The sequence below is a fragment of the Misgurnus anguillicaudatus genome, chromosome 25 (assembly GCF_027580225.2).
Source record: "Misgurnus anguillicaudatus chromosome 25, ASM2758022v2, whole genome shotgun sequence".
Lineage (NCBI taxonomy): Eukaryota > Metazoa > Chordata > Actinopteri > Cypriniformes > Cobitidae > Misgurnus > Misgurnus anguillicaudatus.
In genome coordinates, this window is record NC_073361.2 from 24,226,744 (window position 1) to 24,251,113 (window position 24,370).

At 38.4% G+C, this 24,370-nt stretch overlaps 1 protein-coding gene across 13 annotated transcripts in view; it reads left to right on the forward strand.

The window, feature by feature from the left end:
• Positions 1–2,268: 2,268 nt before the first annotated feature.
• Positions 2,269–24,370, forward strand: part of dip2ca (disco-interacting protein 2 homolog Ca) — a 132,080-nt gene continuing 109,978 nt past the window's right edge. For 8 of the 13 annotated variants that reach the window (XM_055181493.2, XM_055181496.2, XM_055181497.2 and 5 more), the window contains exon 1: positions 2,269–2,656. In XM_055181493.2, coding sequence (XP_055037468.1) covers positions 2,578–2,656 — 79 coding nt within the window. In that variant the 5' untranslated portion in view covers positions 2,269–2,577. The remainder of the gene's footprint in view (positions 2,657–24,370) is intronic. The other 5 variants (XM_055181494.2, XM_055181498.2, XM_055181500.2 and 2 more) reach the window with 1 other exon arrangement.

Genomic DNA, 24,370 nt, shown 5'->3' on the forward strand with positions numbered 1-24,370 from the left:
CTTACGTACAGTTTATTCATAGCTAGAAATAGTGCTTAAGTATTTTAGTTTAATATTACCTCATTTGAATTCAATAAAATTCACATTCCTAATTTTACCTTTTTTTAAATCCTTCAAATTGTTTATTTCCTAATTTAAAGGACTAAAACTAAAGTTAAATGTGTTTATTACATCATTTGTTTACATTGCCTCAAAGCTCCAGTCAAAGCCGTCCTGTATCTCCATGATTCTGAGAAAATTACCGCACCAACCTGTATTAGGTCAAATATATGGATAGATCAATAGTTAGTATTCGTTGTGGTATATAGCAGTGTTTTTCAAACTGGGGGCCGCGAGATGGTGCCAGGGGTGCCCCAGTTTTAAGACATTTTATGAAATACATTAATTTATCATAAATTCTGTGTAGTTAAACCTAAAAATACAAGGCTACTAACCAAAATGACCAATTTTTTGTATAATTTAATGTTTTTTTTTAATTAAAATGTTGAGTTTTAGAACAGTTTTTTGTCACAATTTTTCTTTGGGGGGCCGCGAAGGAATGCACCATACAAAAGGGGGGCCGCACGCTGAAAAAGTTTGGGAACCACTGGTATATAGCAGTCTTAAAACTTTATTTCCAAGCTTGAATTAAATAATAACACCCTAAATTTTAAGAAATGATGTAACATATACTATTATGGGCCTGTTAAATGCTTCATTCTGATTGGTTGAGAAATGTTCTATGGGGGGTTGATTATTTTTCTGTAAAACGCACACCTGACCTGTCAAATGTCTTAAAAATAGGCCCCAGAGCAATGTCTGTGGTAACCATGATATAAGCAGAATAATTGACTCTGGTCCTTTAAATGATTTAAAATGATATCACAGGGCTGTTGCATGCTTTATTCTGATTGGTTGAGAAATATTCCATGGGTTTTGATTATTTTTCTGTTAAACGCACACCTATCCTGTCAAATGTCTTTAAAATAGGCACCAGAGCAATGTCTGTGGTAACCGTGATATAAGCGGAATAATGGACTCCGGTCCTTTAAATTATGTAAGGAATATTCGAAAATAATGCACAACCAAGGTGGGAATGTGGCACGAGTGCCGTAACACCGCGGGTGTGCATTATTTTCAATTATACTACGGGGTTGTTGAATGCTTATTCTGATTGGCTGAGAAATGTTCCATAGGTGTTGATTATTTTTCAATAACCACACACTTAACCTTTAATATATCTTAAAAGGATAATTCAGCCTGAAAATGAAAATTCTGTCATCATTTACTCACTCTCACGTTGTTACAAACTCGTATAAATTTCTTTATTTTGATGAACACGAAGGAAGATATTTTAAGGAATGTTTGTAACCAAACCGTTCATGGACCCAATTGACTTCCATAGAAGAAGAAGAATGCTATGGAAGTAAATGGGGTCCACGAATGGTTTGGTTACAAACATTTCTCAAAATATCATCCTTTGTGTTCATCAGAACAAAGAAATCATACAGATTTCAAACACATGAGAGTGAATTAATGATAACAGAATTTTCATTTTTGGGTGAACTATCCCTTTAAAAATAGGCACCAGACCAGAGCAATATTTTTGGTAACCGTGGTATAATTGACTCCGGTCCTTTAAATTATTCGAAAATAATGTACACCCGCGGTGTAACGGCATGACGAGCATAACCACCTTGGGAGTGCATTATTTTCTTTTATACCACTGATATGTTGAATCCTGTATTCTGATTGGCTGAGAAATGTTCCGTGTGTATGCATTAATTTCTGATAACCGCACACCTAACTTTTCAAATGTCTTAAAAATAGGCACCAGAGCAATGTTTGTGGTAACCGTGGTATAAGAGGAATAATTGACTCCGGTCCTTTGAATTATTTGAAAATAATGCACACCCGCAGTGTAACGGTTGTGAACCTGGCCATACCACCGTGGGTATGCATTATTTTCGCATAATTCAACGGCCTGTTGTCAATTATTGCTTATCTAATACAAAAAATTATTTACTACATTATCAAAACATTCTTTTTGCAAAGCATTGTATCATGATCATTTATTTAATGTAATCCAAACTTCATTATTATTATTATTATTATTATTATTATCCCGAGGAAGAAACTATAAGAGCACGTAAACAAAAGATCTTTAAAGATTTGCGACAAATTCAAACTTTATTACAATATATTCGCAACCACAAATTGTTTATGCTAAAATGAACAGGGCGTTCCTATCGCCCTCTTGTGGTTGTACATATCACCCGCTTTGCGTCATGAGAGAGTGACAGAGGGAGAGAGAGAGGGAGAGAGAGAGACCACTGTGATCACCGAGCTTTACCGTACTGACAGCCCACATCTCACCCTGCTGACTCTAACGGCGGAGCCCTTCAGACATGGCGGGGCTTCGTTGAGAGAGACCTCCGAAAATCTCCGTTCATCGTTCAGTTCGCTTTTGGACACGCGTCTCCCACAGCCCTCCTTATGCACCGCTGCGGCTCGGAGAAACGGGAGCAGCGCTGAAAGAGTCGGCGGAGAGAGCAGAAGAAAGAGGACGAGAGTGATTTTTCCCCCCGTGAACGGACAATGGCGGATCGCGATGCGCTGCCCCTTCCGTTGGAAGTGCGGGCGAGATTGGCTGAGCTGGAGCTGGAGTTATCCGAAGGTACGGTTGCCGTTATTAACGACTTATTCTTTCAAAAATACGTCTGTTGCGGAGGGATACGTTAACTGCCCCCCTCCTACTCCTCCCACCCCGAAACCCACCAGCACCTCCACCATACCGACACAACCAACACCAGATGTTGGAGGCAAATATTACCGCGTTCGCAAAGGCGTTCAAATCTTCGGCGATTCGCGGCGCTTTGATCCCGCCGCGTTTCCTTTGTTACGATGCACTGTTTGTGTCCATTCCGATTGACCTTGAGGAAACCATTCAAAGACTTCAGAATTGATTTTGGGTTTTCAAAAAACGCGTTCCCATGGGACCATCACTCATATGCTGTCATTGAACCTTAATTTATCCCGTCATATAATTTTAATGCACGTGATTGTGTTGTTATACATTTATAATGTCATCATAGCGTACAGCAGGGGCATTAAGGTAAACAATCAGTTTTCCTCTCAGATGCATTGTCATCGTCATACAAAGCCCGCAATTCATATTTATATCGTTTTGAATGTCAATTAAATAGCCATTGTATATTATTTCTTTAACAAAAGCTTTATTTTTTACCTCAGTCGTGTCAACGGTGATCATCTTAACATTTCATGACACAAGCAATCTGAATTGGCTTAACTGGTCGCTAATGTATTTTCTTCGCGTCTGGCAATCCTTCGCAATATGTGTGTGTGTTTGTGTGTGTGTGGCATGCGTGATTGTTCACTGTGTGTCGATCTCAACCATTTAAGGCGATAAGTGCTCGTGCATTTGTTAACCCAGCCTCAAAGTTCCAGCAGACAAGCAGGCCTGCATCTCTCCATACCATCCTGATACTGCACCAACCTCTATAAAGACACATGAATGGATAGATCAGATATTCTTGCTTTAAATTTATTGGTGTATTATATGAATCTTCAACAGGGCATCGTGGTGGTATTACAAAATATTTTTTGAAAGGGTACAGTCCCGGTGACAGTTTTTTCTGACCGTGTATGACACTAATACATGTTATTATAGGCCTGGCCAAAATGTACTGGGGGCCCCTGCTCCTCCTATCTGTTCATTAAGGGGTCCTTGGCCTGAAAAAGCATGAAGATGTGTGGTGTATTGAGTTTGGCTTGAAACCAGTCTGTAAAATGAAATGATTTAGACACTTGTGGTCTCATATGTCTCAGTACATTATGTAAAGTAGGCCCACATGGTCATTTTTCTGTATTTATTTGTGATCTCTTTAAAGTAAAACAGTCCTGTACTGTCAAATGTGTGTCTATAGGGAAAAGGCAGAGAAGAAAGACTTGCCGATATGGATCACTGCTTCTTTGGAAAGATAACGATCAGCTTTTATGGCTGTAGTGTTTTAAATTAGCCTGATTTTTGTAGTTGTCTGTGGCACAATATGTGAACTACATATATATACTCTACTGCATATACTGCAATGCTTCAGTTGTGTCGTATTCAGAATCTCAGTGAAACCTTTTTGCTTGGTTTAAAATATGAAAAAGCAGAATTTATAAGCATTTATGAATATTCTGCTTTTTCCCTGCACGATGCTTCTGAACCTTTGCTTGTGTTTTTGTTTGCCTTCGTGGAAATAAGATGCTCGCTTGCTATTTCAGCTTAGGTTGTGGTGCTGTTCAGCAGTGCGCTTATGGAGAGGTGATTATCTCAGTGTGTTGGCACAGGATGAAAGACTTTGAAAATTACCAAACGTCTGCTCATCAGTTTGCGAAGGTTTGCATGTTTTCTGACCCGCAAGGTCCTCAAGGGCAGTTTTGTGTTTTCTGCAACTAACTGTTGGACTTACGGTTTGCATACGGCATGAAGAACAACTGCTTTCAGTGTTCATGAGGCTTAGATGTTTACAGGAGGATCTGAACCATCACAGTTCTGATTCATTGTGGGATGTAGCGCATCTTAATATCTCAGAATAACCTTTATTGCCAAGTACTGCAGGTTTACGTACAAGGAATTTGTGTCGGTGCTTAACAATGATATAAAAAAATATAGACACTCATTGGGTGCCACAGGTTGAAGTCTCTTGCAGAATATTTGGCCTCCTGTCTTTGCTGGTAGGCTTTTAATGCATACAAATTCTTCAACTCGGTATTAGTCTCGTTCATGCCAAATAAAGGATGAATGGATCTGATTTCACCCTCAGGGTAACACTGTTAGTAAGTGAAAAGGTTAAGTTGTTAAACAGGGGTCATGCTGGCTGTGGAAAAAAGAGCTTCTTTTTGACCACAGATTTAATGCTTTTTCTTTTGAGACAGTAATCAGAAAGGAATATATCTCTGTGTTGAGACGTTTATGGCTGTGTTGATATCATTTGCACCTTTGACACTAATAGTCACAAGTTTTATAGGATGTAGAAACGCTACTAGAAAATGCTGTTTTTCCATAGAAACTCTTAAGAGTTAAACTCTTAGAGGGGTTTTGTATTTCAGCACACATATAAAAATGGTTACATCCAGGGCTTTAGTTTTTTAATGCATTTTTAAAGGAATTACTAGGCCCAGACCGAATCTGCAGACTTTTTTTTTTAGATTTTCTGCATTTTTTTAGAGGATATTTGTGACCTACTCTGTAAAAACCCGGTTAAAGTTACATTTCTGTGTAACTTACTGTTTTCCACATAAAAAACTTTATTCTACATAACGTAAAGAATGTTATGTGAAAATATATCCTTGATATCTTTAATATTGACGGAGTAAGGCCATTTCAAAGATTGTAATAAATGCTAGAAAACCAACTTCTGGTATTTTTTGTGCAAAATAATAAATCATAATGGCAGTAAAATCATTAATTTCAGTATTATAAATTAAAAAAATTTAGTACTTTATCTCAAAATCGGTAATTTACAGCAATAAACACAATTTTTTAAATGTTTAAGGCTATGACTAGTACTACTTTGATGCTCCTTATCTCATAATTAGATTAAATGATCTTAGCCTGGATTTCACACATAGGGTTAAAAAAAGCCAAGATTAGCATGCTACATGGTTTAATGTTAGCTGAAAACATATTGGCTACAAGGTGTCTGTGATATGTTATATTTTTTAAACCCACACAGTGAGGGAGAATATTTTTAACTTTGAGAATAACATCATTCAGATTCTGCTTGCTGATTGGCTGCCTCGCTAACAAAGAAAGTGGTCTCTCATCTCATCATCCTGAGATCCATATCAAAAACGTTTTGTTGTTTTTATGTCCGACTCTCTGTGTTTTGATTTTTCAGAAAATTTTTTAGGATGCACAGGAAAAACCGGAAAAACATTGTTATTTTGTGTATTTGGTATAATACAATCAGTGTTGTTTTTGTCAACAATGATGATAACGAAACGATTTCGTTGACGCACCTTTTTTATGACGATGACTTGCTAAAAATGGCTCTAGGGTAAATAACATGACGAGAGGCTTTCCAGTTTTTGTTGACGAGACGGAACGAAAATGATTATAAGTCTGACGTTAACAATGCATGTAATTTCTGCTTATTTTGCATGAAATCTGTCTGTTTTTAGCTAAAAAGTATCATTAATGCTGCCGCTTTCTATCCTTGTTTTGGGTTTGCCCACCACTCGGCTGCCGCCATGCCGCGCACCAGATTTCACACAACAACAACACACCTGCGGCTTTGGCGAATTCGAAGGACCGTGGCGGTGACGCCAATAAACGGAAACGACGAGATGATTTATGGACATACTTTCAGTATAATCCATCAAAAACAAAAACTGAATGCATGTTGGGAGAAGACGGTAAATGTGGCCACAAACTAGGTGGAAAGAATACCACCAACCTCAAGCGGCACCTAAAGGCTCATCACACTGATATTTTTTAAAGGTAACTAACAAGTCACGCTGTTAGCATATCATGTACATTCAATTCATACAATTGTGACACATTTCATGGTAAGCTTAAGGATTTACATGTATGTACTTGTCAAGCCTAAGCCCATTTCCAATACTTTTTAACCTAAATTAATTTGTTAAAGACTTTTTTTTACTAAAATTGACTTAAACTTGACTAAAACCTTTTTGCGTTTTCATTGACTTAAACTTGACTAAAACCTTTTTGTTTATAAGTGACTAAAATGTGACTAAAACTAAAAAGCATTTTCGTCCAAAAGACTAAAAGGGCTGCCCAAAACAACACTAAATATACAATTTCTTGCATGGTTTATGGTTAAAAAAACACATTATTTTCCACATACTGTACATTTTTGTAGCTCCTGATATACCTCTCTTCCTGAAACGCACTGATCGGAAAAGCGCTGTGTCCCTGATTGGCCAGCTAATCTGTATGTTGTGATTGGCCTGAATACCTCTGATGTCAGCAGGAAATGTGACGCTCCTTACCATGTTTAAAAGATTCGCTCACATTGCAATGCTAACAGTAGTTAGTGTTAGCATTGGTCTTGTCCACGTCAACAGACCCAGGAAGTAAATTGTTGCCTACAATCCGTGTGTTTGTTGCAGCTAATTTACGTTAGATGATAACCCGCGTCATCGTTTACTTAGGGGTTTGAACCTTTTGCATATCGTTAACATGTACCAACACACACTTACACACCAAAAGAAATGTAAAATCGTGAATCGAACGATAGGTGCTCTTTAAATCGAACATTGTGCATTGCGTATTTAGCGTTGCTGTACAGCATGCTCACTACAGAAGAAGATAGGGGAATTGTCAGAGGTGTGTATGGGTTTCTGATGAGAGCTGACAGAGGCTGCACGGTGGGGTTGTGGAGTCGCGTGAGGTCATGTCGCTGCCTGTCACCTGTGCCTGGACATGGGGAGATCATGACATTTAGTAAATGCCATAAATTATTCGTAAGTCGTGCCAGACAGACAGCATTTCTCTAGTTTAGCTACAGTTTGTTGGAGATTTGCGATTGATTGGTTTTGTAATGAGTTGAATGCGTTTACATTTATATTGTTTTAAAAATACTTACAGTATGTGTGGATTGCACCTGGTATGACTTCATTTCCTGTCTTCCCTCTCTTTAGTCTCTGTAGGGGGAACACATAGAGTCCTGGTTTCCGTCTCCATTTCGGTTTCAGCGGTATTCCATAGAAAATGCATATTAAACAGTCTTCCTTGTTTACAATGGCAGCACATCATAATATTTCCTCTTTCCTCTTCTTCTCACTTCCTCATGCTACTGCTTATACATGAAGTGTATCAATAACATGTGCAGGTCAACTTTCACCCCGCAAAATGATTTAATTTGAAATGTAAGATACATAGTATTAGTGTATTGGCTTTATGACAGTTTTATTACAGAATTTTGTTACAGTAAAACTGTACATTTATTTACAGTAGTTAAAAAAATCTGTTTCTGTATCATCATTATTGAGAAAAGTCAAATGTTAGCGATTCAGATCACGATGCAAGTTTGGGTGGAAAATTTGCTGACGTGTCATGATGCCAGTTTTTGGATGTTGAGATGAAAATGAACAGGTTCTCTTCCTAAGTACAGACTTTGCACTTGTGTCTTTTTTTAAAGCGTGACAAAGGAGATCTGTTACCGCAAATCTTCTTTGACCGCTGTTAGCCACGTGGGATTATGTCATACTGCTGATGACCCCCAAACTGCTTATCCGTCACTTTCATCCAATCGCTGCTGTCCATTGACCCCAGTGACCTCCCACTCAAAGCAGATGTTAAGATGTAATTGGATGTTAAGATATTTGGATTGGTATTCCAAAGTTGTTTTTCTTCGCCCAAACAAACAGATTATATTTCATGCGTGCGTACGAATTACGATCCCGCTGGAGTGCAAAATCTTGTTAGCATATGTTTTACCTCTAAATAACCCTCTTCAACGATGTGTTACAGTTACACAAGCTCCGTACATGCCTGTACATATCCAGTTTTCCCACATGCTATGCATGGGTCGTCATTTCTTCGTTGTTGTTTTTGTTGTGACTTTATGGGATGAGAAATGCAAGATAATCTTAACGTATCAGTTTAACAACCCGTAGCATGAGTGAAGCCATCTAAGGGGAGGGAGACAGATCAGACAAGCTCAAACTGCTTCATTTTATTCAAATCCACGGTTAAAGTGCTGAATTTCGTCATAAATCCAGAATCTCACTTAATAAACTTTCAAATTTGCCCTATTTATTAGCATAGATGCCGTATATTGCTCTATGAGACGTGGTTAACAATTTCACACCTTGCTGCACATCTACACGACTTGTACAGGGAATTGGATTGCTTCCATATTTTTGATGTGTGTTTGTGTTTTAAACTGTAACTTAATGTAACCAAACCTTCATGCGAAGACACAGCTGCATGTTAAGCACGCTGACCAAGCATTAACGCAGCCTTCATGTAAACCTTCACATCCTGCTTGTATTGACCTTTAACCCTGTGCTAAGCGAAAGGTGTGAGCTCATTTCCCTCGGCTGGTGAACCTGCATTCTGTCCGGGTGGAAAAAACGTGCTATGTAAATAGGACGGGGGACACCTGGGCTTTATGACATCATAATGAGAATTTAGGGCAAACACGAACACTTGAAATTGCGTCATTTGCACAGTTGGCTCCGCTGAAAGCGAACTCCTGTTTGGAGGATCTGATTTGGACTCTGTATTTCTCTCCTTGTTGATAATGCACTTGATGAAACGTTTGACTCAGAGCTAGATGGAGAAACCTTTCCTGGCCAGCTTGAAGTGTTTAACGTCTGTATCTTCAGATGTTTCTGATAAATTATTCCAGCGATAAACATTTTTTCACTCGGGTTTGAGGAATGCACGAGGTAACCGCTCGGAAAGGTTGTCAGCTCACGGCTCTAATTCAGCTGTTAAGCCCTGATAAACTTCTAATTGGAGGTAAAATTGTCAGTGAATACGTTTAATAAGTAAAATATTTTATCACATTGGATTGCACATGCACTCAAGTTGGTGTTAAAACTTAACAGATGTTTGAGTTGCCCTTCATGAACACAGAATACCGTGCAGAGAGAAGAGGCCTGTTTTGTTTTAGATGGAAATGCTTGTAAAACCGTCAGCATTTAAATTTGTAGTTTGAATTTCTGGAGAAGTGTAAACACTGCAGTGCAAAATATTGTGTGTTTGAGCATTTAAATATGCCTGGGACTGATTTGGGGCAGAATATCTGTATGACCCGTGGCAGACCAGGTTGGAGAGCCAGATATAAAGCATTGGGGAGAGGTAATGGGGGGAAATGAAAAACTAAAGGCAAGCGATTTGCAGCAGACATGAGGTGTGTTCGACTTAATGCGACACTGCAAGAACTGACAGGCGGATGACATCAAAGTACCGCATGGGCGATTCGAAAGCAGAGTCCTCCGTATGATTGTCGAATTGCTCTCATGGTACTTTGATGTCATACACCTGTCAGTTCTTGCGAAACACCACAAAGTCGAACACACATATGCATTGAGGTCAAAAATCATGTGGTCTGTAGCACACATGCACTGATATCAAAATCGTGTGATCTGCAGCAGACATGCATGGAAATGAAAAGCATGTGATCTGCAGTACACATGCACTGAAATCAAAATCATGCGATCTGCAGCAGACATGCATGGAAATAAAAAGCATGTGATCTGCAGCAAGCCTACATTGAGGTCAAAATCATGTGATCTAATTCTGCATCAGACATGCATTGAGATCAAAATCATGTGATCTGCAGCAGACATGCATTTAAAATCAGAATCGTGTGATCTGCAGCAGACATGCATGGAAATGAAAATTATGTGATCTGCAGCACACATGCATTGAGACCAAATTATGTGATTTGGAGCAAACATGCATTGAGATCAAAATCATGTGATCTGCAGCAGACATGCATTGAGATGATCATCTGCAGCTCGCATGCCTTGAGATCAAAATAATGTGATCTGCAGCACACATGCATTGAGATCAAAATCATTTGATCTGCAGCAAACATGCATTGAAATGAAAATCATGTGATCTGCAGTACACATGCATTAAGATCAAAATTATGTGATCTGAAGCAAGCCTGCATTGAGGTCAGATTCATGTGATCTGCAGCACACATGCATTGAGACCAAATTATGTGATTTGCAGCAAACATGCATTGAGGTCAAAATCATGTGATCTGCAGCAGACATGCATTGAGATGATCATTTCAATCGTGTGATCTGCAGCAGACATGCATTGAGATGACAATCGTATGATCTGCAGCAGACATGCATTGAGATCAGAATCGTGTGTGGTCTGCAGCATGCATGATGCGCTGAGATCAAAATTGTGTGGTCTGCAGCAAACATGCATTGAGATCAAAATAATGTGATCTGCAGCACGCATGCACTGAGACCAAATTATGTGACTTGTAGCATGCATGATGCGCTGAGATCAAAATCGTGTGATCTGCAGCAAACATGCATTGAGATCAAAATCATATGATCATCTGCAGCTCGCATGCATTGAGATCAAAATAATGTGATCTGCAGCACGCATGCATTGAGATCAAAATCATTTGATCTGCAGCAAACATGCATGGAAATTAAAATCATGTGATCTGCAGTACACATGCATTAAGATCAAAATTATGTGATCTGCAGCAAGCCTGCATTGATGTCAGATTCATGTGATCTGAGGCACACATGCATTGAGATCAAATTATATTATCTGCAGCAGACATGCACTGAGACCAAATTATGTGATTTGCAGCAAACATGCATTGAGATCAAAATCATGTGATGTGCAGCAGACATGCATTGAGATCAAAATTCAAAATCATATGATCATCTGCAGCTCGCCTGCATTGAGATCAAAATCATGTGATCTGATTCTGCAGCAGACATGCATCGAGGTCAAATTATGTGACATGCGTTGAGGTCAATTTATGTGACATGCATTGATATCAAAATCATGTGATCTGCAGCAGATATGCATTAGGTGTGTTCGACTTCACACGGCGCCGCAAAAACCGACATGTGGTCTCAATCAGGTCCTCTGTTTACATCACAGCAATGCTCAGAAACAATGTGCTTGTGTTTCCAAACCCTCAGAGAACCGTTCTCTCTTTCTTATCTGTCCACAGAGCTTTGATCCGTATCATCACTTGTTTTAAACTCCATTTGTGGAGTGAACGCTAGAAATAACTAATATAATACAAAACGGCAAGAAATGAAGTGTAAAACAAACAGATGAGGATTTAGCTTAACTCCAATTGTTAAAACTTTGTAGACACTGAACTCTCACTTTTGCCATTCTGGATATGCACTTTGAGACCCAAGCGTTTTGTTTTATTGTAGTGCGAGCAGGGTGAGATGTCCCTGAAACAAGCTTATGTATTCAAGAAATCATTAACAGCGATTAGTCACCTAGTCATTTAAGAAACACACCGACTAGTCGGTTCTGAATGTATGTAAGTTTGCCCATCTCTATTATCGATATCTGTTTTGTCATCATAGCAGCTCTGATGTGCTCATTCATAGGTAATAACCATAATGTTCAGTTAGTCATAAACTTCAATTATTGGGATTTTGTATCCAAATGAGTTTGGTAATGATGAAATCAGGGTCAGGGGAGCATTTTGAATGCGGGGGATTTTGACGGACCTTCAGGCCATGATTTGTGTTGGTATTATGGTACAAGAAAGGAGGATTTTGTGCCGATTAAAGCCAATGTGAGCGGACCATTTGTTCATCCCCAGGACAAATGTGGCCCGTGTTTAGTCCGTTAAGAATGGCGAATGTGCTCGGATAAAAGCCAACTGTAATTAGAACTGCCAATGAAAATACTATTTACACCATTTAAAATAGGACTGTTCTGTTTTGTCAGTTTAGCGTGTATGGTTCTTTCCCAACCGTTTCCCGCAGCTCGTGAATCCGGCCGGGGCGTATTGCCAAATATGTGACTCTGTACAGGTTTATATATCAATGACAAATCCTGGAATATCAGAGCATTGGAGCATTAACATCATACTGAAAGAGAACAGGACTCTGCGTAGGATCTCTCCACACGAACAGAAAGATAAAGGAAAAAAATAGAAGAGAGCTGTTGGCCAACGCTCACTGTTTTCAATTTTGCATTCCCTGCATGGGAAAGAATGTGCTTTTGTGTTTTTGGACACTGCAGCACGGGTTGTTAAAGCGTTAGTGGCCCCAGATTTTTACATTTTGTTCTATGGCACATTTTTTAATGTTGGATAGTAAAGGAAATGAAGAAGATGAGATGCTTGAAAGTCAGACAAAAAAACAACAACAACAGTGAACCAAAGTTTGTGTACATAGGCAGCTGCCTTCTAAGGCAACATCCTAACCCAAATAGAAACTTATAAGTGACTGAATTGGAACGCTCTACATAGGCAGTAACTCAGGACACATATAGCGTTCCTCACAGGAAGGTTTAATTCCAATTGAGCAGTGGTTCTCAAATTAAGGTGCCAGGGGGACCCCAGTTTTATGACATTTTATTAAACGTCAAAAAGTTTATGAGAACCACTGCAATAGAGTATGACATCACCAGGGTTTGCCGCAGAAATTTTTTTAGTTAAGGTGGTAGGAGTGGGCGGGGCCGGGAGCATGGCAATCAAAGGGGCGGGGCGTACCCGTCATGATGAAAATGTAAATATTTTTATTAAAAACACTCAAATAAAACTTAATTTTGAGGAAACTATGACAGACAATGAACACATACTAGATTATTAATGAATTAAATGGTTTTAACAGAAACCTCTAATGCTGCGTTTACACCATAGACCGTAAAAAAAATGGATGTAGTGTCCATGATGTCACCCATTGGTTTCTGAAAAGTCCGCTCCCCTTCTCCCTCTCATAATGGGAGAGAGAGGGTGTTACTGCGCCGAGTCGAAGTACTCCCAAAAGTGCTATTACGCCATAAAATGTAGCTCCTCTTTTAAATCCGCTTAGAAAAGCGTTACGTTTTATTTTGTACCACCAAACTTGCTCGTATAACTACTCGTCTTAAATAGGAAAAACATTGATGTGTTTGGTCACTTCTAACTTTATCTCTAAATGGTACCATTGAATGAATGGGGCTAAGCTAAATGCTATCGAAGCGTCGCAGCGCGCTCCAGCGCTTACGTGCACGCACACAGATGATAGAGGGATGTATCAACAATTCTTAGTTAAGGTAATAACATATTTTAATATTGAAAATGAGTAGACTATTCCTTTAAGGCAGTAGGGTTTCCCAGCTTAGGCGGGCCGCCCGAACTGCAAAGTGATGCGGGAAACCCTGCATTACCATGTTGCTAAGCTAATGAAATAATATTTTAATAGGCATTAAAAGTACATAAAACACACCAACACACACAATATGGGATAAGGTAGTTGTCATGAAATAATTTTTGGGTGGAACTACCCCCCTATAATGTTTGTCAGATTTGAAACAGCTTCTGTATTACGAGTCTAGTTAGGCACCTCATTTCATAGGAACACATCTACAGTTATCAGGGATCAAAATGTGGCATCCTCTTTGATATTGTAGGACAGATGCTAACAGATTGCACTTGGCGGTGGCTCCAAAACTGCAGTCACGCCCCTCGCTAGAGGACACCGTGGAAATTATCTCACTTTTTCCACGGCAGGCACGGCATCACAACCGGTCAGTGCTTTTTGAACAGAGACAGATAGAGGGAATAAAAGACGAGCGACGGAGGCTCGTGAGTCACGCCAGACCGCCTGCCGCTCTGCACCCTGAATCTTTCAATGCAGAACTCTTCTTTAATTATTCAGCTTCGCCAGCCCAGAGGCTCTGCCTCTGTGAAACCATGGGCGCATTAAGGCCCGTGGATGACAATGCGCTCTATTCATAGGCGGTCTCTGAACAGGCCTTTTTTTAGCACTCAGGAGCATGTGAAGGCTGTGGTATGAGAATGCCAGGGCTTTGTCCCATGGGGATGTGGAGAGCTGCGCTTTTTCTGCCTGCTTTAGTCTGATTTGCAATGAGTTGTGTTTTTGTTTTGTTCGAGGTACATCTGTCACTCGTTCCATGACCTAAATTCACATTTAAACACCTTTACCGTAACATTGGTATAGGGTTTGTTGAATGCCACCGTTTCCAAAATCCATTGTTTCCAATGTCCAGCGTTTCCAAATCCATCATTGGGGTTGACAGCGAATTTTGAATCACGTTTTGGTTTTGCTCTTCCTCTGAAGTCTGCTGTGTGTTGAATATTACATGATTTCGTGGGACTGGTTTTGTGATGCAGTTGTTTTTCAGAGCACCACCTGGACAGATCCGTCCAGACCATATTGTTGTGCCGTCGTCAGGACTTTATCTCACCGTTCATTCCTGCAGGAATGGCAGTTTGAAATTTCTTGCTGGCATCATCTCTGGCGAATACCTCTGTAGTTTGTTTCAATGTGCCGTAAAACGCAGGTGCTTTTGTGCTCTAATGCACTTCAGATGCTTTGAGAGAAGAATGCGTGCCCAGCTATGCTTTAGTGATAAGACTCAAACGTTGATATCAGCCACACCAGTAGGCCGCCTGATGGATCTGATTTCTGCTTTATCGCCAAGGAAAGAATTTGAGACAAAATCACGTACTTTCCCTGTTTTTCTTAAACAATCTCAGACATTAAAGGGATAGTTCAACCAAAAGCCAGTAAATGCTAGAGACGTAGCATTGTTAAAGGGATAGTTCACCCAAAAATGAAAATTCTGTAATCATTTACTCACCCTCATGTTGTTCTAATCCTGAATGAGTTTTTTATTTTGATGAACACAAAAGAAGATATTTTGATAAATCAGACAGCATTGAAGCAGACAGTTGACGGTACCCACAGAAATCCATTGAATCTGTGTGCTTACTCTCATTAATCAAAATAAGAGTTTGGTTTCAAAACGTGATAAACGGCATAAAAAAATGTGTTACCGCCAAAATTTGTTTTGTATCAGGTCAGTATTAAAAAGTCAATTCTTAATTTTACACAAGCCGTGTTATTCTGTCATCTTTTTCCAAACTGCAACAGACGCCAGTCCGCCTTCTCTGCAGAATTCAATAAATTCGCTTAACCAATCACAGCGCACCATTCCACGCATTGTAAACAATAAGGGTGGCGCTTTAAATACTTTGTAATTCGGGATCAACAAACAAACAAAAACAAAATATTGATTTTGATGGCATTGATAAACCTGTGGTGTTTTTCTGTGGCGGGGAAGAAACTTAAGCCATCAAAATCAAATAATTTACGTGAGAGGCACTCAGGCGAAGGAAAAATGTCGGCTGTTGCTTGCTCTCACACGACAGTATCAAGCTTCTGTCATGTTAACATATTGACCCCAGGGGATCTTATGAAAAACTTTCCATTATTTTACTCAAAGTCAACAAAAATCAAGCAGGACCAAAACATTTTACAGTTGATCGCTGTCCAAAAAAGTTCAGCGATGACGTCCTAAGGATGACAGCAGCAATGACAGTGTCCTTAATATGACAAATTAAGTGTTTTGATTAATGCCATTAATGTTTATTTTTTATCAGTCTATACCACTAGTCAACTAAATGAGTATAACATGGCAAAGATAAATGCACAATTATATATTGATTCAATAGATTTATTGCATTTTGAAAAAATAAAATTGCGGAAAAAATAATCAGTTTTTATAAGAAATCTTTGAAAATGTTTACTGTTACTATAATGTAAAGATGTTATCTGAAAGTTTGGAACAGAAAATAGTGGTTTTCATTTTGTGATTTTCTTGGTATAGAAAACACATTTTTACACAAATTAGTCAAAATAGATTTATTGCGTTTTGTATCTTCTTTTGTGTTCATTAAAATATGGTGAGTACATTTTCAGAATTTTCATTTTGTGAACTATACCTTTAATAATCTGAAAAGGGTTTAAAACATATGTTACATCCATATGTCCTTTCTATACGTACACATATTCGAAATGTAGAATATTTGAATATATTCAAAGCCCTTTGAAGACATCCGATAGCTTTTTGTGAGAGACAAACTGAATTACGTGACCTTGCCTGTAAAAACCCATCTAACCCGTAATTTTTTTGTGACTTACTGTTGTCTACATATACTGTTGTCTACATACAATGTAAAAAACATTCTCTAAAAAAATAAACATATATAATATCTTTAATATTGACTAAGGTCATGTAAAAGATTGAAATGAATGATTGAAATCAAACTCTAATCTTAAAAATAGATTAAGACCTTAGCCTGGATTTCACAGACACGGTCACATATTTACAGACAGTGATTGTATGACATCAAAGTGTGCGAATAATGATGTATGGGAGCTTTGGTGGAGTGTTCTTCCAAAATGCTGAATCATTTCCAGGTCACCAAACCGTACCTTTAAAAGGTCATCTCCTTTAAAACGCCATGCTTGCTACTTAAACTAAACTTGCATGCTGTAATAAAATCTAAAGGTGATGAAATGTCAATGAAATTCAGAATTTTATTTAATCTAATTTTTGTGCATTTGAATTTTATTAAAAGGATTGGGTTTAGAAAAGTCACGGTTGACAGACGCTGACATTTTACACCTGGCGCAGTGAGGCGTGACAGTTCACGGACAACATCGTTTCCCAGGGCGAGTTTGTGACGTCCAATCTCTTCACCAGCACCTTAGACGTTCGACCGCTCTCTCTCTCTCTCTCTCTCTCAAATAAACCTGATTTCCGGTTATCCAGCCTGTCACCTCTCACTCCATATCACACGAAACAGAATCTCATTTTCAGAAACTCTTGAAACAAGAGTCATTTCCACGTTTCGTAGAGTCAGACCCCTTGACATAAATCGATACCAGGCTTCAACAAAGAGTTTTCCTCAAAAGAACCGGGGAAACAACTGTGTTTTTTTTTTGTTAGATGTAATCCCATTCTTCAAACCGTCAGAGAACTTTGAATCTCAAAAGAGAAGCTAAGCTTCTATAATCCTTTGTTAGGGCCAATGGCCCCAGCTTTTCTGCTGGGCTGATATAAAGCTGCGGAAATGTGTATGTAATGGAGAGAAGCTGTTATGAATTGTTGAGAGGTGGTTTGGGGGAAAGGCATGCGTGGTTCTCTTGCATGAAATGTGTCCACACACTAAACCTGTTCTTTGGAATATGCAATGCATTTCTCATGATAATGTGATTGTTGAAGTCGTGTTGGGTTGACATTTGATTCTTTGGTGGTTATTCGGCCAACCGTCTTTGGACCCCTCACCCAAGTGACCAGATGTGACTCTTGGTGTAGGACAGCTTTGTAAGCAACCTCTGTACACGTCATGACTCTTATGGGGCATACACACCAAACGTGAGTTCAACGATTTGCCCGAGTTGATTATATACAAAGTCAATGCAAAGACGCAATCAGACGCGTCCTCGCGCGGGGCGATGCGAATGACACGAATTGGGTGGCGCGATTGACACGAAAACACGCGCTATTCGCCTCAAACGCACCTTCTTGCAACTTGAAAATATTCAACTCAAGCAAAAAATCCGCATGACACAAAGTTAAATCCCGCGAGTAATCTAGAGAGAGCAACGCGATGCTACACGTTTGGTGTGTACGTAGCATTACACCTATTGGGTCCTTTACAAAGTACCATGGTAATTTCAATGATGGTATTGTTTTTAAAGAACTTTTAAGAGTTTAAATCTACAGTAGTGGCCAAAAGTGATGCATCAAGGCTGGGAAATTTGTACAATATTTGCTTTTAATGTCCCCTCAGATTACATTTACCGTCAGAATATGAGGTGTATGGTACTAAATTGACAAACACTCAGCTTTTAAGGTATTTGTTAGACAAAATAAAATCCTCTTTTGTCGTTAATATTTTTCATAGCGATTAATCCATAGCTCTGAAAAATGAGTACTCGATTAACTGGGGGAGGGCAATCAAAGGGGCGTGGCGTCATGGTGAAAATAAAATATTTAAAAAACTTAAATAAAACTTAATTTTAAAGAAACTGACAGAAAAATAAACACATACTAGATTATTAATGAATTAAATATTTTTTTTACAGAAACCTCTAACAGGAATAGCTGCGTGATGAAGTGAAACTAAAGTGTTAATAAACACAAACTGAAGCGTTTTCTATAAGACATAATATTAAGCCTTAAAACAACATACATGTATTATACACACGGTCATCGTTTTTGTGATACTCGAGCAATCGATTACTCGTGACCATCCCTTGTCTTTATAAATTTTTTTATGCATCTTTAAAAAAATTATAGGGCTGTCAAACGATTAATTGTGATTAATTGCATACAAAATAGGTGTGTGTGTGTGTGTGTGTGTGTGTGTGTGTGTGTGTGTATATGTATGTATGTATGTATATTTTTCTTAAATATATACATGAATGTTTGTGTATTTATATATACATAATAATTACACACACACACACACACGCACACACATGCACACACACACATATTGTGCAAACTTTTATTTTGTATGCAGTTATTAACAATTAATCTCTTGACAGCTCTAAAACTAAATAATTTGTTCACTTAGACATCACTTTTTTCCTATTAAAATATATTAAAAAGTGTTTTAACTATACACATTTTTTAGTTAAATATATTTACTAATAATTATTTAATTTGATTATTTAGTTAATTAAATTACTATTTTTCAAAAACGAGCATTCGCAAATGACATTTCGAACTAAACTTTGAATCATTATGCTAGTCAGTTGTTTATTCAGTAATGACTGATTCATTAGATTGATTCAAATCAATTCAAACCGAGCTTGTGATTCATTTGTACCAATCTGTTAAAATAATCAACTCATAAGAGTCATTCAGTGAATCACAAGTTATTGTTTGTGCAGAAAATGCATAAAACCAATACCATAACCTATATTCTTATACCATATTACAGCCACTGTACTTTTTATAAATAATGTTAGAGCTCAATGATGGACCTACTTTCAAAACGTCACGCAAGAATGGCTATGGTAACCGTATGCTTCTAGGGGGTCACTTCAGGTAATCGGTTGTGTTTTCAAAATAGCATTTTATCATAACACACACGTATACTACAAGAGCACTCAAACATGCTTCTTGTCCCATGAAGAGCTCACCGCTCCTGTGAATTTTGCTTTAAAAGGCCTTTTTCTGATGCACACAAAGCAGTGAGGTGGGATAGTGTTTCTCGGCTCTGCTGTTTCTCTCTCTCTCTCTTTCTCTTTCTGTGTTTTTCACTCTCAGCTCGGCGCGGTCAGGCGTGGCACCTTGTTCCCTGGGTGTTATATTACTCCTCTGCAGGCCCGCTCTGTATATATGTATGAGTGCGGTTGTGTGATTGTATATCCACTGTGAAGAGCGCTTTTGTCAGCTGTGGCGCTTTCTTGAATTCAGCTCACACATTGGGCCTCTCCCAACAGCCCAAATGCATTCTGGGATTAAATCATTGTCGTAAGGTACATTTCACAGATTCGTTCCCTGCAGCTGTTAGATCACAGACACTTCTAAAGTAATAATTCTGAGTTTTTCCACAAACAGGACGCATGACTTAAACCCCTTCTGCCTTTTGTACCGAATTACATGTGCTGGTTACAAACTCTAGTGCATACTTTTTAGTTTTCCTCAGTTCTTTAGCCAGGGAATGACGGACAGCCAAACAGAAAGGTTGTATGTTTTTCTTCTCCGTTCTTCATTTCTGAGTGAAACTTAATAAAAATGTGGGCTGGGACTTAATTTGATCTATCAGTAAATGTTCGAATAGAGAAAAATGGGGCATTTACTAAAGGGAGCTAGACATGAATGTGAGTTTGCAGTTCCGATTTATGCATTTAGCAGACGCTTTTATCCTAAGCGACTTACAGTGCATTACAAGGTAAACATTTTTTACCCCATGACCTTTTGTGCTGCCCTACCACTGAGCAAGATGTTGGAAAGGCTACATTATTTACAACAGTAGCATAAAGCAATCCCCTTATATCTGCTTGGCCATTGGTAACATTTATCTTCACAGCCCATGCGACTAGGGCTGTCACGATTCTAAAATTTTGCTGACGGTTATTTATCTAATAAATTGTAGGGATGCACCGAATCCAGGATTTTTGACGGGGTTCGGGTTTAACCGAATCTTCGATTTTTTTTTCCACCGAACCCTAGGCTTGCGCTACGCTGGTCGACGTCACGAGGCTATTGATTACACACAACGGGTGCTGACGTGGAGATAAGTGCTTTTTTTGCGGTTCACATTTCGTGGACGCACCTGGAAAAAACTAGCGCATCGCACCGCATCGCTTTCACTATGCATAGGCTTATGGTAATTGCCAAAATAGTTTTTCCCACTTGCCATCCTGGCATAACGTTACCTATCCTTTTTTTACAGTTAAAATCAAATAAAATGAAAAATACACTTCTGTGGACGTTGTTTACTTCATTAATGTGTTTTACTGTGCTAATAGAATAAGGATGCGAGTAGGATTCGGTATTCGGATTCGGACGAATCTTAAACAGTGGATTTGGTATTCGGCCGAACCCAAAAAATCTGGATTCGGTGCATCCCTAATAAAATGTGCCGATTAATTGCCTGTTTTATTGTTTAATTCTCATATTTTTTTTGTTTGTTCATGAAATAATTTTACACATTGTTGTGATTATTTAAATTAAATCTTTTGCTAGGTTTACCTGGCAGTAAATATTACTACACATAACACATAATTAAAAGTAATTATTTAATGAATATATCTTTCAAAAACTGAAAATTCTAAGTTGCAATATGTTACGTTACACTATCAGTTAAGAAGCGCCATCTACGGTCTCGTTTATAAAGGCGCTGCAGCTCCCCCTTGTGTTTTTAAAGAGATGTGCAATCATTGCGGTGATTTGAAATCATCGCGATGAGGTCAAACAATTGCGATGAGACGATTATTTAATCATGTGTGGCAGCCCTACGTGCGACATTCATGATGTCATTTCAGAGAGTTATTTTGATTTGATTATTTTAACTTTATTCTTTTGAAATTATAAATAATGCACAATAGGACCATGTGCACGAGGTAAGAAAGTAAACAGGCTCAGTTTTGAAATGTCTCTTGGCTTTGTGTTCGCGACAGATCACAAGACCCCAAGCTCTTTTACCGAGTCCTGTTTAAAATGCCCCGAGGAGTCATCTTCGCCCACTGTATCTGACGTAGTCGATTACAATGGATGTCTCTGTGTGTAGGGTTGTGTGCTCTACAGGGGAACATTCCTGCCCTTATTGGCTGTGTCAGCCCTGCTCTCGGCGGGGCATTCATCTTACAATATTTCCTCAGTATTGACTTGCTGTAAGAGAGAAGGAACGTACTTCCCCATAGATTCAGCCTGGGTGTTCATTGTTACGTCCTGCCCGTTTCTGTTCAAATGATATTTGGAAACGTTGAAACCTAATTGAGTCCCCTGATGGTGTTTTCCCATTTGTACATGAAACACATTAGCTGTGACATCAATAGTCGCTTTGTGCTTCGCTTTAGATTTGTACGGCTCTAAATTGGAACTTGGAGCCCTCTTGTGATTTAGCATCCTGTGTCCAGTCTGTTGGCGTTTTCTGTTTTACTTACTTACTTATGTTAGTGTTTGGTATTTATGTATATAAATGTAATAGTCGGTGGGTTGCCTGAAGAAATAGTTTAATAATCTGTCTTAAGGAAGCTTCGTTTAAGTACATTTGGGTGATTCTCACGAAAACTTGGTTTTAAAAATGTCAAGCATGAAAATGTAAAAATTGCTTAAATTTACTTTTTTTCCCACCAGACATTGAAAAACAAAGTCTGGAGTAAATGGGAACATTAATTTAAAAACTTTTACTTATCATTTAACACTTTTTGTAACATAATTTAAAAAATTAGTCCTAAAAAATCTCATTACCGCAACAGTCAGAAAACATCAACACTGACATATTTTCAAAATGACATGACAAACCTGAAAGAACATAATTTGGAGATTCTGCACATGCATTTAAAATCAAAGTATTATGCTTCTATTAATTAAATTAACATTTAATAAGCATCTGTTGCGGTAATGATAATCAAAATGTCGTGTAAGCATTCTGACAAGACAATATTTCAAATTAACTGTAAAAAATGATCTTACCTGGTAGCCATCTTGAAGTAACTGGTCCATGTGCTTGGTCACTCAAAATCAAACTTTATTAAAATTCTGTATGTGTGCTTAAACTGTTCTCAAAAAGTGTTGCGGAGGATGAGAACATCAGGCATTATTATTATTATACATGAATATTCTGTAAATATTTTTTCTGTCATCTAAAGTAGTCTAGCAAAACATCCATTTATTTTTTTTCTTAATATTTTTGTGTTAATTTGATTAAATTACAACATAACGCATGTTCAAACACAGCCTGACACATTGCGGTAATGAGAATTTCAGCAGAAAATGAGATAAAATTTACAATTATAAATTCTTATGTTGAAATCACACATTGTGCAAGGTAGAACACAGTATTGTGTTAATTCTGATGCTTTTTAATGTTACTATATTACACATTTTAAAGCTAAAATCATTAGTGCCGTGGTGTTTCAATGGTTTCGTGAGAATCACCCATTTACATTCATGCATTTTGCAAACACTTTCATCCGTAGGCCTACAGTGCATTCAAAGTAGATTTTATCGGTATTTGTGTTTGAGATTTAAACCCATTAACTTGGTCATGTTTCTGTTTATCATATGACTTAACTTGGTTACCTCACTGGGACTTTTGACCTCCTCATTTTTACCCAGCAAGCAAAAACAAAGACAGTTAAATGACGGCTAACTATATACCAAATATAATCTGGCTGTTAGTAACCACTTCTACTCTAAATAACCTTGAATTTGGTTACCGTTTTTACCAAAATAACTTGTAGATGTATGACATTCCAACAGGTGTTCAAGGTTTTTGCTTTCATTTTGTTTATAAAGTACTATGCGCACTGTCTATTCTTGGGCAATGGCTAGACGTCTATTACATTTTGCCTTGTTTTGTGCATTTAGAGGTGAATACAGGTAAAGTCTCTGAAGAGCAGTGATGTTTATTAAATCCCCTTCATACAGCGCATTGATGCCATAAAATTGCCATAAAATTGCCAGAGTGCCATCTGTGTATATGCAAACATGTTTGGGAGGGTGACCTAGTAACATTGCGGTAATAGTCCCGTAACCTGTCCTGTTTAAAGGATTCAGATAATTTACTCACCACCATGTCATCCAAAATGTTGATGTCTTTCTTTGTTCAGTCGAGAAGAAATTATGTTTTTTGAGGAAAACATTTCAGGATTTTTCTCATTTTAATGGACTTTAATGGACCCCAACACTTAACAGTTTAGCAGTTTCAAAGGACTCTAAGGGTGTTTTCACATATAGTTCATTTTAAAAGAACCAAACCCAGAACCAGAAAAGGGACTAGCCGAATGTGACCTCAGTCCTTTTGGTGTTCACAATATAGTGGACTCAAAAGAGGACCCAGTTCTTTTTTTGGTCCTCTTCAGGACTGAAGTGATCTCAGACCCTTTCTTGTTCACATCACAACTTCATAAGAACTCAGACCCCAGCTTTCTTTGCAGCAGTTTATTTTGATACAATGTCAAAACCACACGCGAAACGGACCGGGACCTCATTGATTTCACATATCAAAAAGAAATCGAACCACAAAAGAACCCAAAAGCGAACCGTACTCAGACCACCTCCAGAAGTGGTCTGAGTTCGGTTCGCTTTTGGGTCCTTTTAGGGGGGTCTGAGATCACTTGGTTTTTTCACATATACACCCTGAACTGCTCTGAGAGCGTTTGGAGGGCTCAAACGAACTAG